This window comes from Argopecten irradians, chromosome 8 (genome assembly GCF_041381155.1).
Source record: "Argopecten irradians isolate NY chromosome 8, Ai_NY, whole genome shotgun sequence".
Classification (NCBI taxonomy): Eukaryota; Metazoa; Mollusca; class Bivalvia; order Pectinida; family Pectinidae; genus Argopecten; species Argopecten irradians.
In genome coordinates, this window is record NC_091141.1 from 19,272,079 (window position 1) to 19,288,029 (window position 15,951).

General features: G+C 35.9%; 1 protein-coding gene across 1 annotated transcript in view; it reads right to left on the reverse strand.

Moving 5' to 3' along the window:
• Window positions 1–635: 635 nt before the first annotated feature.
• The window catches only part of LOC138329596 (aldehyde dehydrogenase family 3 member B1-like), a 35,428-nt gene continuing 20,112 nt past the window's right edge, over window positions 636–15,951 (reverse strand). The window contains 5 exon segments of the mRNA XM_069276684.1: window positions 636–3,207; window positions 5,114–5,249; window positions 5,832–6,003; window positions 11,022–11,098; window positions 15,023–15,093. Of these exon segments, the coding sequence (XP_069132785.1) occupies window positions 3,169–3,207; window positions 5,114–5,249; window positions 5,832–6,003; window positions 11,022–11,098; window positions 15,023–15,093 (495 nt within the window). The 3' untranslated portion in view covers window positions 636–3,168.

Consider the following 15,951-nt stretch of genomic DNA (forward strand, 5'->3'; position numbering starts at 1 on the left):
GGCAAAACAGCGAAATGAATTTTCACTGTTATCGTACATTAGACAGGAAATCTTGCATATGTTTGGTGTTGTAACCTCATCTTAAGCCATCGATATATATCTTCTTTTGTTATTAATGTTTTTAAGAAAACCTATAAATTTTGCTCCGGAAAGGTAGTGGCCCTTTAAATAGAAACCTATTAATTAATAGCCAGGGTCATGTAAGGAAGGCCTCCCATGTATGAGTGTGTTGTGTGTATGTTTGTGTTGTGTCTTCTTGTACAGTGGAACTAGTACTGTTGCCCTTTTATAGTGCCATATGTTTGTTTGTTTGTTTGATTAATTAATGCCATATATCAGAGACGAAGACACCAAGCATCAGAACCCACCAGGTCACATCATACACGTTCCACTCCCTGTATACTGACCGCTAATCAGGAGCAGAAACTACCACTTTGGTGTGTCTCTGCCAGGGAACAGAACTCTGAGCCTACCTCACAGGGGCAAGCTCTCTACAGAAGACCAAAAGTGAGGTGGTGTCAAGGGAGACGTCAGTTAATGTCACTTAATGTCAGTTAGGAAGAAGAGAGATATATAGATATAGATAATATCCTAAATTTAGTCGCCTTTTACAACATCACAAACCAATACACACAATAGATGTACACTTTTATTCATCAATTTGTATATATAATAAAGTAGTTGGATCTGTTTAAACAAAATCAGTGATACAGTTCTATTGACTTTTCATAAAGAGAATATTTTAATAAAGTTTATGTTTCTATTGTGAAAATATTAATGGTGTAGAATCTACAGCAATTACATTATATGTAACACACATATATGACCTGATGGTAATCAGCTATATAATCAAACAAAAATAGATAAAAAATATATCTAACAATAAACATATATGTGACATAAAGTGCCATAGAAGAGGAGGAAATTTCATTTCGTTTGGCACAGTTTGTACAAACAATAGATAATAATAATAAAAAGCTTAACTGTACTGCTACAAACCATTTTATTTCCGTGTATTTCGCGCCAAAAAAAACCTCACGAAAATAAATGGCTGCAAAAAATAATTCACAACTATTATAATACAGCGTTTTACTTGTAAATCGTGAAATTAAATCTCTGTGAACATGACTAATAATTTTAGTCACCACGGAAATAAGCTGGTTAACAGTAATCAACACAATATAACAACAAACAAAATAATATAGAATAAAACTGTTGGTCACAAACAGATTTTCCTTCAGTGATGGTCTGTATATTATAGATACTTACATAATCAATAATATGCAAAGAAAAAAACATATGCTGTATAAATGAGACGGGTAATCATACTAAGCACCAAGAATCAAAACTATAATTATATATCAACCTCTGGTCATAACTATAACATTCATAGAAGTCTCTGCTGGCTTGTGATTGGTCAGTTTTTTCCTCCTGAACTGCCTTTATTTATACTAATATGATATAATCCACTGTATGTGTCTTGTTTTTAACACACATCACATATTCTACATGAACACAGTTGTTAAGGATACCCACAAAGTATACTGATATTAGGATTGGATATTTTACTGTTGTAAGGATGTTACATGTATGTTTTTTCTTCTCATATCTATATATTCCTTCCCATCTGTAATCTTGTTTTTATACAAAGTCTAACTATAAGCTATTAATGCTAACTGAAATTCTATTATTGAGCCATTTGCAAAGGAAATTTTGATTTGACCATATTTCATTGCACCTTATAATACAATAATTAAAAACTAAAAAGAGCTGCATTTTACATAGATAGGATATAAATAAATGTAAAATTAATACACATCAACCTTTCTGAACATTAATAAGAAAGAACTTCATGCTTTTAAATTTGTTGTCTTTTCTTTCAAAAAAACAACAACATTTTATGGAACTGCAGGTTGATGAAAAATGAAAGGTAATATAAATCCTTTTTGTGTTTTTTTTCCTTCATGAAGATCTTATACCAAAGTCATCAACAAAATTTAAACAGCCTCCTTTAATATTCTCTTTATCCATTTTGCTTACCATAAGGATTTTTTTTGCAATTTATAGAAATATTTCTACAAACAAGACTTTGTAGAGGGGACTCAGCAGTAAAGTTAGGATGAAAACTAATATATAAAATTATACAGAACATTCTCCACATTATCTAAATCTACAGATTTGAAGATCAGAATCACAAACCCCTGTCCGCTCTGTATATAAACCCAGTTAACAGATACTGTGTCACCTAACACATATTTGAAAACATTTGGCCTTTTACATAGACTTCAGGGGTTTGATATACAGTCATTTTATCTATTACGAACACCGATTACCTTACCTGGTAAACCCCCTCAAAAACCCAAATTAAAACAACGTGTCTGATGATGAACCACCAGAAATCAGGATATACCCCTTGCACAATGTGTATTTCAGCTAGTCATGCCCACTAATAATAAAATACTTATCCACCAAAATCTGTCATGGGTATCTTTATAATAAATTAATATACAATCAGCTGAGAAATGATATTAATTAACATGATGGTCTTCTAATTGTTTAATCATATTCATTCTTAATTCACAACCGGTTTTGAAAGCAGACATTCCTTCTTTTGAAATTAGTGAATATTTCAAGTATGATAGGTTTATATATAATTCTGATATATTTCTTCCAAAAGTGAATATATTTTTTATACTATTCAATTCTGTGTGAGACGCCAGTTCCATGATCAATTATACTTATGGCACAACGTAAGTATGACAGTAATACTCGTAATTACCTAGTAAATATGACAGTAATACTCGTAATTACCTAGTAAATATGACAGTTATACTTGTAATTAACTAGTAAATATGACAGTTATACTCGTAATTACCTAGTAAATATTACAGTAATACTGGTAATGACCTAGTTAGAACACATAATTACCCATGCTTGATTTATTATTCTGCATATCAATTTTACAGTGTAAACCCACAATAGTTATAGACAATACCCTGACTAGGAACATTTCAATGTACAATCAAAGAGATGTGTACAGCAGGATTTGTTCACGAGTCTGTTCACTCATCACAGTTCTATGACACACTTCCAGATCACATCACTTCAGTGTTTGATTCAAATAGCACATTTCACATTGACAGCCACTTGCACACGGATGTCTTCACATTACTTTAAGTATGACATGATTTTCTCCATTCCGACATACTGAAAAGGAAAGAATATCATATGATAAAATATTGACACAATGTCTAGATATTAGAAACAAACCCAATAATCTGTTAGTCAGCAAACTTGAAACAATAATTAGAAATTTATTGCACCATATTGATTTTTTTATGTTTAAAAATGTTCAACATGTACTTTAATAATAGTAAATTCAAAACGATTTAAAAATTGCAAAAAAAAAAAAATCAGTTTGGAGAATAACATGCATTATTTTCAAATTGAAATGGAATGGTATTCACTATTCATACAGTTTAACAAGTCAGAGGCAGGACTTCATATAAGTTGGAGAACATGTGCCCAATCCAAAATATAACGATAGAATATATTTAAATCAAAATGTCTCAAATGGGTGCCACTGGGACCAGCGTATCTGGTTGATATAGCCAGACTTCCAGCCACTGGGACCAGTGTATCTGGTTGATATAGCCAGACTTCTAGATTATACTGGTCTTCATTACTCTACTACATAAAATGGACATTGTGTACAAACTTTCATTGTTTTGGAGGTAACTGTTTCAATCTTGAATAAACAAACAAATTTTGATTTTCACTATTGCTCCATTGGTTATAACCCATACTTGCCAACCCTTCCTATTTTGGAGGGAGACTCATGATTTTGAACCCCCATTTTAGGCCATTTTAGCAAGTCCAAATTCTTTAATATTCAAAATGTCAAAAATCTGACTATACCATCAGAAAGAACAGGTCAAAATAGACAAAAATCAACCTTTAATATCTTCATAGGGGGTTATTTAGCAGACTTTCTTGGGGTTAAAAGTTTAAACACCTGAAATTATATCCATGGTATCTTAAACAAGTTGGCAAATGTGCAACCACAAATATTTCTATCCATTAAATTCTTTCAAAGTTCCACCCCACAAAAGAAAGTCCACAGAAATATGTCATGTTATACAGTGCTGTAAATTACTGAAAATGCCATACAACTATGCCAGAGTACATAGGGAGCCAGATTAGACAAGTGTCAGTTTTGACAGGTTATACAGTAACTGTAGTAGTTATAGGGAAGAAATGGTTGTTATACAGGAGTTGTTGTTTAAGTAGAGAATGAACAACATGACAACACAATATATGTATGGGGTACAATCACTAAACATCATAGGATTACCTGGGTATATCATAGGATTACCTGGCTACATCATAGGATTACCTGGCTACATCATAGGATTACCTGGCTACATCATAGGTTTACCTGGCTACATCATAGGATTACCTGGCTACATCATAGGATTACCTGGCTACATCATAGGATTACCTGGCTACATCATAGGATTACCTGGCTACATCATAGGATTACCTGGCTACATCATAGGATTACCTGGCTACATCATAGGATTACCTGGCTACATCATAAGATTACCTGGCTACATCATAGGATTACCTGGCTACATCATAGGATTACCTGGCTACATCATAGGATTACCTGGCTACATCATAGGATTACCTGGCTACATCATAAGATTACCTGGCTACATCATAGGATTACCTGGCTACATCATAAGATTACCTGGCTACATCATAGGATTACCTGGCTACATCATAGGATTACCTGGTTACATGTATCATTAAATGCGGTGGTTGTTTTATACGTTGCATATCCTCATTTATAGTACATATATAATACTTGTAAATCGGACTTATGCTGGATACTTTATACATTGCATAGAAATAAAATGTATCTGATTTCACAACCCTTTAAGACCAACATCCCCAGAAATCATACTATATTTACAAGTTTTTATATCTTACAAGATCTACAAATAAAACATAAAGACCATTCTTTCATACAGATGAATACTTGTTTAAATATGTCTTGAAATCAACATCAAAATTTTGAAAAATTAAAAACCTCTACTTTGAAATTTACCTTAAGAACCACAGCAATTAAAGTTCCAAACACGAAATAAGGCAAAAAAGATGAGAGGCCAGCCTTTTTTGGTTTCTTGGCGCTCACCCAGGATATAATATTTAGCTTCTTTTCAGTGAATGGTGGGTATCGTAAACTGTATGAATAAAGAAAACAATGATCATTGCATGCCACAATAAACAACGTCCAAACTTATAATTCAGACAAAGTATACAAGAATTGGTGATAGGAGCTTTGTCCCCTTGACAAATGAATTGATACTGCCAGAATGAATCAATATTTAAATTTAATTTTAATTGACAATATTTGACGTGTTTGGTTACTATAGAAAGAGCTTTCTTCAATACAATGTAATATCTAATCCCCTTAACACCATTATGTATACCGTGTCTGAATCAACGATGGACCGTTAAAACATCCCACAGTCAATATTTACCAGATACATCAGGAGAAAAATGAGAAAAATCCTTTTTTCTTTGGAGATTTATTGCTGATTAGCTGCACCATTTCTAACTTTTGATCAGAATAGGGAGGGTAGCGTATTCTGTCAAATAGACAATTAAATAATATCAATAAGATTGGGAATTTTAAAAATTTCCTTAACATACATCAGTATACAAACATCTGTAAATAACACATATAGAAATATACTGCCAGAAATGAACATCATTCAGTTGGATAATAATACATAAAGGCAGGTAGTGAGAAGTATACTTACTTGTTTACTGACTCCATTTTGAGCTCCTTTTGAAGAACAGCTCGTCTATGAGTGAAAGTCTCGAATGAGAACTTTCCGTGATAATTTCCTGTGCCACTGTTTCCTACTCCCCCGAAAGGTAGAGTAGATACTGTTAAATAAAAAAAACATTTAGAATAAAATAGACTAGACACTGTTAAATATAATATACATTTAGAGAAAGGTAGACTAGACAATTTAGAGAAAGGTAGACTAGACACTGTTAAATATAATATACATTTAGAGAAAGGTAGACTAGACACTGTTAAATATAATATACATTTAGAGAAAGGTAGACTAGACACTGTTAAATATAATATACATTTAGAGAAAGGTAGACTAGACAATGTTAAATATAATATACATTTAGAGAAAGGTAGACTAGACACTGTTAAATATAATATACATTTAGAGAAAGGTAGACTAGACACTGTTAAATATAATATACATTTAGAGAAAGGTAGACTAGACAATGTTAAATATAATATAGATTTAGAGAAAGGTAGACTAGACACTGTTAAATATAATATACATTTAGAGAAAGGTAGACTAGACAATGTTTAATATAATATAGATTTAGAGAAAGGTAGACTAGACACTGTTAAATATAATATAAATTTAGAGAAAGGTAGACTAGACACTGTTAAATATAATATAAATTTAGAGAAAGGTAGACTAGACACTGTTAAATATATAATATAATTTAGAGAAAGGTAGACTAGACACTGTTAAATATATATATACATTTAGAGAAAGGTAGACTAGACACTGTTAAATATAATATACATTTAGAGAAAGGTAGACTAGACACTGTTAAATATAATATACATTTAGAGAAAGGTAGACTAGACACTGTTAATATAATATAGATTTAGAGAAAGGTAGACTAGACACTGTTAAATATAATATACATTTAGAGAAAGGTAGACTAGACAATGTTTAATATAATATAGATTTAGAGAAAGGTAGACTAGACACTGTTAAATATAATATACATTTAGAGAAAGGTAGACTAGACAATGTTTAATATAATATAGATTTAGAGAAAGGTAGACTAGACACTGTTAAATATAATATACATTTAGAGAAAGGTAGACTAGACAATGTTTAATATAATATAGATTTAGAGAAAGGTAGACTAGACACTGTTAAATATAATATACATTTAGAGAAAGGTAGACTAGACAATGTTTAAATATAATATAGATTTAGAGAAAGGTAGACTAGACACTGTTAAAATATAATATACATTTAGAGAAAGGTAGACTAGACACTGTTAAATATAATATACATTTAGAGAAAGGTAGACTAGACACTGTTAAATATAATATACATTTAGAGAAAGGTAGACTAGACACTGTTAAATATAATATACATTTAGAGAAAGGTAGACTAGACACTGTTAAATATAATATACATTTAGAGAAAGGTAGACTAGACACTGTTAAATATAATATACATTTAGAGAAAGGTAGACTAGACACTGTTAAATATATAATATACATTTAGAGAAAGGTAGACTAGACAATGTTAAATATAATATACATTTAGAGAAAGGTAGACTAGACACTGTTAAATATAATATACATTTAGAGAAAGGTAGACTAGACACTGTTAAATATAATATACATTTAGAGAAAGGTAGACTAGACACTGTTAAATATAATATACATTTAGAGAAAGGTAGACTAGACACTGTTAAATAATAATATACATTTAGAGAAAGGTAGACTAGACACTGTTAAATATAATATACATTTAGAGAAAGGTAGACTAGACACTGTTAAATATAAATATACATTTAAGAAAGGTAGACTAGACACTGTTAAAATATAATATAAAATTTAGAGAAAGGTATAAAATATACATTTAATACACATAAAATCATTGCAATACAAACTAGAATGTTAGAGAAAGGTAACTCCATTAATAGGGGACATTGCAGAACCCTTTATAAATACAACTTCCCTTTATGTCAGGGTTCTGTGTACCAAATTTCATCAAATTCTGTTTCCGGTTTTAGGAGGACTTACATGTTCTGATGTTCCCTGTAACCATATTGTTATGAAGTCTACAATATCAGTTTCACCTGTTGTTGTATGAAGTCTACAGAGACTTGACTAACATCTCACCTGTTGTTGATGAAGTTACAAATACAACCAACAACTCTCCTCACCTGTGTTGATTGTAAATCTACAGGTTAGCTAGTGACTAACATCTCACCTGTTGTTGATGAAGTCTACAGACAGAGAGTGACTGACATCTCACCTGTTGTTGATGAAGTCTACAGAGAGTGACTAACATCTCACCTGTTGTTGATGAAGTCTACAGAGAGTGACTAACATCTCACCTGTTGTTGATGAAGTCTACAGAGAGAGTGACTAACATCTTACCTGTTGTTGATGAAGTCTACAGAGACAGAGAGTGACTAACATCTCACCTGTTGTTGATGAAGTCTACAGAGAGTGACTAACATCTCACCTGTTTGTTGATGAAGTCTACAGAGAGTGACTGTTGTTGATGAAGTCTACAGACAGAGAGTGACTACATCTCACCTGTTGTTGATGAAGTCTACAGAGAGTGACTAACATCTCACCTGTTGTTGATGAAGTCTACAGAGAGTGACTGACATCTCACCTGTTGTTGATGAAGTCTACAGAGAGTGACTAACATCTCACCTGTTGTTGATGAAGTCTACAGACAGAGAGTGACTAACATCTCACCTGTTGTTGATGAAGTCTACAGACAGAGAGTGACTGACATCTCACCTGTTGTTGATGAAGTCTACAGAGAGTGACTAACATCTCACCTGTTGTTGATGAAGTCTACAGAGAGTGACTAACATCTCACCTGTTGTTGATGAAGTCTACAGAGAGTGACTAACATCTCACCTGTTGTTGATGAAGTCTACGAGAGAGTGACTGACATCTCACCTGTTGTTGATGAAGTCTACAGAGAGTGACTAACATCTCACCTGTTGTTGATGAAGTCTACAGACAGAGAGTGACTAACATCTCACCTGTTGTTGATGAAGTCTACAGAGAGTGACTAACATCTCACCTGTTGTTGATGAAGTTACAGACAGAGAGTGACTACATCTCACCTGTTGTTGATGAAGTCTACAGAGAGTGACTAACATCTCACCTGTTGTTGATGAAGTCTACAGACAGAGAGTGACTGACATCTCACCTGTTGTTGATGAAGTCTACAGAGAGTGACTAACATCTCACCTGTTGTTGATGAAGTCTACAGACAGAGAGTGACTAACATCTCACCTGTTGTTGATGAAGTCTACAGACAGAGAGTGACTGACATCTCACCTGTTGTTGATGAAGTCTACAGAGAGTGACCAACATCTCACCTGTTGTTGATGAAGTCTACAGAGAGTGAGAGTTGTTGATGAAGTCTACAGTGACTACACCTGTTGTTGATGAAGTCTACAGAGAGTGACTAACATCTCACCTGTTGTTGATGAAGTCTACAGAGAGTGACTAACATCTCACCTGTTGTTGATGAAGTCTACAGAGAGTGACTAACATCTCACCTGTTGTTGATGAAGTCTACAGAGAGTGACTAACATCTCACCTGTTGTTGATGAAGTCTATCTACAGACAGAGAGTGACTGACATCTCACCTGTTGTTGATGAAGTCTACAGAGAGTGACTAACATCTCACCTGTTGTTGATGAAGTCTACAGAGAGTGACTAACATCTCACCTGTTGTTGATGAAGTCTACAGAGAGTGACTAACATCTCACCTGTTGTTGATGAAGTCTACAGAGAGTGACTAACATCTCACCTGTTGTTGATGAAGTCTACAGACAGAGAGTGACTAACATCTCACCTGTTGTTGATGAAGTCTACAGAGAGTGACTGACATCTCACCTGTTGTTGAATGAAGTCTACAGAGAGTGACTAACATCTCACCTGTTGTTGATGAAGTCTACAGAGAGTGATGACTAACATCTCACCTGTTGTTGATGAAGTCTACAGAGAGTGACTAACATCTCACCTGTTGTTGATGAAGTCTACAGAGAGTGACTACATCTACCTGTTGTTGATGAAGTCTACAGAGAGTGACTAACATCTCACCTGTTGTTGATGAAGTCTACAGAGAGTGACTAACATCTCACCTGTTGTTGATGAAGTCTACACAGAGAGTGACTAACATCTCACCTGTTGTTGATGAAGTCTACAGAGAGTGACTAACATCTCACCTGTTGTTGATGAAGTACAGAGAGTGACTAACTCTACCTGTTGTTGATGAAGTCTACAGAGAGTGACTAACATCTCACCTGTTGTTGATGAAGTCTACAGAGAGTGACTAACATCTCACCTGTTGTTGATGAAGTCACTACAGAGAGTGACTGACATCTCACCTGTTGTTGATGAAGTCTACAGAGAGTGACTGACATCTCACCTGTTGTTGATGAAGTCTACAGAGAGTGACTACATCTCACCTGTTGTTGAGAAGTCTACAGAGAGTGACTACATCTCACCTGTTGTTGATGAAGTCTACAGAGAGTGACTAACATCTCACCTGTTGTTGATGAAGTCTACAGACAGAGAGTGACTAACATCTCACCTGTTGTTGATGAAGTCTACAGAGAGTGACTAACATCTCACCTGTTGTTGATGAAGTCTACAGAGAGTGACTAACATCTCACCTGTTGTTGATGAAGTCTACAGAGAGTGACTAACATCTCACCTGTTGTTGATGAAGTCTACAGAGAGAGAGTGACTAACATCTCACCTGTTGTTGATGAAGTCTACAGAGAGTGACTAACATCTCACCTGTTGTTGATGAAGTCTACAGACAGAGAGTGACTAACATCTCACCTGTTGTTGATGAAGTCTACAGAGAGTGACTAACATCTCACCTGTTGTTGATGAAGTCTACAGAGAGTGACTAACATCTCACCTGTTGTTGATGAAGTCTACAGAGAGTGACTAACATCTCACCTGTTGTTGATGAAGTCTACAGAAGGATGACATCTCACTGTTGTTGATGAAGTCTACAGAGAGTGACTAACATCTCACCTGTTGTTGATGAAGTCTACAGACAGAGAGTGACTAACATCTCACCTGTTGTTGATGAAGTCTACAGAGAGTGACTAACATCTCACCTGTTGTTGATGAAGTCTACAGTTACAGAGAGTGACTAACATCTCACCTGTTGTTGATGAAGTCTACAGAGAGTGACTAACATCTCACCTATTGTTGATGAAGTATACAGAGAGTGACTGACATCTCACCTGTTGTTGATGAAGTCTACAGAGAGTGACTAACATCTCACCTGTTGTTGATGAAGTCTACAGAGAGTGAGTGATAGACATCTCACTGTTGTTGATGAAGTCTACAGAGAGTGACTGACATCTCACCTGTTGTTGATGAAGTCTACAGAGAGTGACTAACATCTCACCTGTTGTTGATGAAGTCTACAGAGAGTGACTAACTCTCACTGTTGTGATGAAGTTACAGAGAGTGACTGACATCTCACCTGTTGTTGATGAAGTCTACAGAGAGTGACTAACATCTCACCTGTTGTTGATGAAGTCTACAGAGAGTGACTAACATCTCACCTGTTGTTGATGAAGTCTACAGAGAGTGACTAACATCTCACCTGTTGTTGATGAAGTCTACAGAGAGTGACTAACATCTCACCTGTTGTTGATGAAGTCTACAGAGAGTGACTAACATCTCACCTGTTGTTGATGAAGTCTACAGAGAGTGACTACATCTCACCTGTTGTTGATGAAGTCTACAGAGAGTGACTAACATCTCACCTGTTGTTGATGAAGTCTACAGAGAGTGACTAACATCTCACCTGTTGTTGATGAAGTCTACAGAGAGTGACTAACATCTCACCTGTTGTTGATGAAGTCTACAGAGAGTGACTAACATCTCACCTGTTGTTGATGAAGTCTACAGAGAGTGACTAACATCTCACCTGTTGTTGATGAAGTCTACAGAGAGTGACTAACATCTCACCTGTTGTTGATGAAGTCTACAACAGAGAGTGACTAACATCTCACCTGTTGTTGATGAAGTCTACAGAGAGTGACTAACATCTCACCTGTTGTTGATGAAGTCTACAGAGAGTGACTAACATCTCACCTGTTGTTGATGAAGTCTACAGAGAGTGACTAACATCTCACCTGTTGTTGATGAAGTCTACAGAGAGTGACTACATACTGTGTGATGAACATCTCACCTGTTGTTGATGAAGTCTACAGAGAGTGACTAACATCTCACCTGTTGTTGATGAAGTCTACAGAGAGTGACTAACATCTCACCTGTTGTTGATGAAGTCTACAGAGAGTGACTAACATCTCACCTGTTGTTGATGAAGTCTACAGAGAGTGACTCTACTGTTGTTGATGAAGTCTACAGAGAGTGACTAACATCTCACCTGTTGTTGATGAAGTCTACAGACAGAGAGTGACTAACATCTCACCTGTTGTTGATGAAGTCTACAGAGTGAGTGACTAACATCTCACCTGTTGTTGATGAAGTCTACAGAGAGTGACTAACATCTCACCTGTTGTTGATGAAGTCTACAGAGAGTGACTAACATCTCACCTGTTGTTGATGAAGTCTACAGAGAGTGACTAACATCTCACCTGTTGTTGATGAAGTCTACAGAGAGAGTGACTAACATCTCACCTGTTGTTGATGAAGTCTACAGAGAGTGACTAACATCTCACCTGTTGTTGATGAAGTCTACAGAGAGTGACTAACATCTCACCTGTTGTTGATGAAGTCTACAGAGAGTGACTAACATCTCACCTGTTGTTGATGAAGTCTACAGAGAGTGACTAACATCTCACCTGTTGTTGATGAAGTCTACAGAGAGTGACTAACATCTCACCTGTTGTTGATGAAGTCTACAGAGAGTGACTAACATCTCACCTGTTGTTGATGAAGTCTACAGAGAGTGACTAACATCTCACCTGTTGTTGATGAAGTCTACAGAGAGTGACTAACATCTCACCTGTTGTTGATGAAGTCTACAGAGAGTGACTAACATCTCACCTGTTGTTGATGAAGTCTACAGAGAGTGACTAACATCTCACCTGTTGTTGATGAAGTCTACAGAGAGTGACTAACATCTCACCTGTTGTTGATGAAGTCTACAGAGAGTGACTAACATCTCACCTGTTGTTGATGAAGTCTACAGAGAGTGACTGACATCTCACCTGTTGTTGATGAAGTCTACAGAGAGTGACTAACATCTCACCTGTTGTTGATGAAGTCTACAGAGAGTGACTAACATCTCACCTGTTGTTGATGAGTCTGAAGTCTAACACAGTCTACAGAGAGTGACTAACATCTCACCTGTTGTTGATGAAGTCTACAGAGAGTGACTAACATCTCACCTGTTGTTGATGAAGTCTACAGAGAGTGACTAACATCTCACCTGTTGTTGATGAAGTCTACAGAGAGTGACTAACATCTCACCTGTTGTTGATGAAGTCTACAGAGAGTGACTAACATCTCACCTGTTGTTGTTGATGAAGTCTACAGAGAGTGACTAACATCTCACAGAATACATCTTGTTGTTGATGAAGTCTACAGAGAGTGACTAACATCTCACCTGTTGTTGATGAAGTCTACAGAGAGTGACTACACACCTGTTGTTGAGAAGTCTACAGAGAGTGACTGAACATCTCACCTGTTGTTGATGAAGTCTACAGAGAGTGACTAACATCTCACCTGTTGTTGATGAAGTACTACAGAGAGTGACTAACATCTCACCTGTTGTTGATGAAGTCTACAGAGAGTGACTAACATCTCACCTGTTGTTGATGAAGTCTACAGAGAGTGACTAACATCTCACCTGTTGTTGATGAAGTCTACAGAGAGTGACTAACATCTCACCTGTTGTTGATGAAGTCTACAGAGAGTGACTTACATCTCACCTGTTGTTGATGAAGTCTACAGAGAGTGACTAACATCTCACCTGTTGTTAATGAAGTCTACAGAGAGTGACTAACATCTCACCTGTTGTTGATGAAGTCTACAGAGAGTGACTAACATCTCACCTGTTGTTGATGAAGTCTACAGAGAGTGACTAACATCTCACCTGTTGTTGATGAAGTCTACAGAGAGTGACTAACATCTCACCTGTTGTTGATGAAGTCTACAGACAGAGAGTGACTGACATCTCACCTGTTGTTGATGAAGTCTACAGAGAGTGACTAACATCTCACCTGTTGTTGATGAAGTCTACAGAGAGTGACTAACATCTCACCTGTTGTTGATGAAGTCTACAGAGAGTGACTAACATCTCACCTGTTGTTGATGAAGTCTACAGAGAGTGACTAACATCTCACCTGTTGTTGATGAAGTCTACAGAGAGTGACTAACATCTCACCTGTTGTTGATGAAGTCTACAGACAGAGAGTGACTGACATCTCACCTGTTGTTGATGAAGTCTACAGAGAGTGACTAACATCTCACCTGTTGTTGATGAAGTCTACAGAGAGTGACTAACATCTCACCTGTTGTTGATGAAGTCTACAGAGAGAGTGACTAACATCTCACCTGTTGTTGAATGAAGTCTACAGAGAGTGACTAACATCTCACCTGTTGTTGATGAAGTCTACAGACAGAGAGTGACTGACATCTCACCTGTTGTTGATGAAGTCTACAGAGAGGTGACTAACATCTCACCTGTTGTTGATGAAGTCTACAGACAGAGTGACTAACATCTCACCTGTTGTTGATGAAGTCTACAGAGAGTGACTAACATCTCACCATGTGTTGATGAAGTCTACAGAGAGTGACTAACATCTCACCTGTTGTTGATGAAGTCTACAGAGAGTGACTAACATCTCACCTGTTGTTGATGAAGTCTACAGACAGAGAGTAACTAACATCTCGCCTGTTGTTGATGAAGTCTACAGAGAGTGACTAACATCTCACCTATTGTTGATGAAGTCTACAGAGAGTGACTTACATCTCACCTGTTGTTGATGAAGTCTACAGAGAGTGACTAACATCTCACCTGTTGTTGATGAAGTCTACAGAGAGTGACTAACATCTCACCTGTTGTTGATGAAGTCTACAGAGAGTGACTAACATCTCACCTGTTGTTGATGAAGTCTACAGAGAGTGACTAACATCTCACCTGTTGTTGATGAAGTCTACAGAGAGTGACTAACATCTCACCTGTTGTTGATGAATTCTACAGCAGCATTAGCATCTTTAACTGGCATGATGGGGAGGACCGGCCCAAATATCTGGACAAAATCAATTGAACTTGGATTAATTATTTCACTTATATATGCTACTGTAAATACTTTTTATTTCAAACCCAATCAAATTAGCACTTAAACTATCTAACAGGTTTATGCAATGATGTATATGTATATTTTCACTGTAGTCCCACTATGTAACTTTACCAAGCATAGTTGGCAGTCATATAGCTATGAACTTCAATCGCTTCTTATGACGTCATTATCATCATATTTGCATTACCACTGCACAGCACCGATATGTTACTACTAAGCCCAATGTATGATAAATTCCAATATTTACTTTGGCAGTTTGGCTCTGGCGTACTAATACTTAAACTAAGGTCAAGAAATGACTGGTTTTACGTCAGCATGATAATTAACGGAAGAATATAACATATTCTAAAAATTGATCAATATGGCAACATATTCTTACGAAAATATTTCATTGAATATCCCGTTTTAGCGATGGGACTTTTTCATCTACTGTTATTGTTTAGTCGGTTGTCCATGGCAACACACCGGAAGTTGCAAGGACTCAACTCTTTCCCGTCAAACAATTGGCTGTTCCATCAAATGATTTTTTTCACTATACAAACGTATAACTTAATTTTCATACTTTAATTTTCATCCGTTTTCTTTTTATAACAGGAGGATGACTATTACAATTGTCGTGCCAGCGATCATGGAAAAAAAACCTGTTCAAATGGCTGTTCCATCCTTGACGATAACCAATGATTAATTCATTATAGATGCAAAATCCTTTGGTATTTCAACATGAAATTGTAACCAAATGTAAATATAAGCATTGAACGTCTTTCAGTTGGCATTCATAGCCTTTATGAATCTGAAAGGTACTGAATC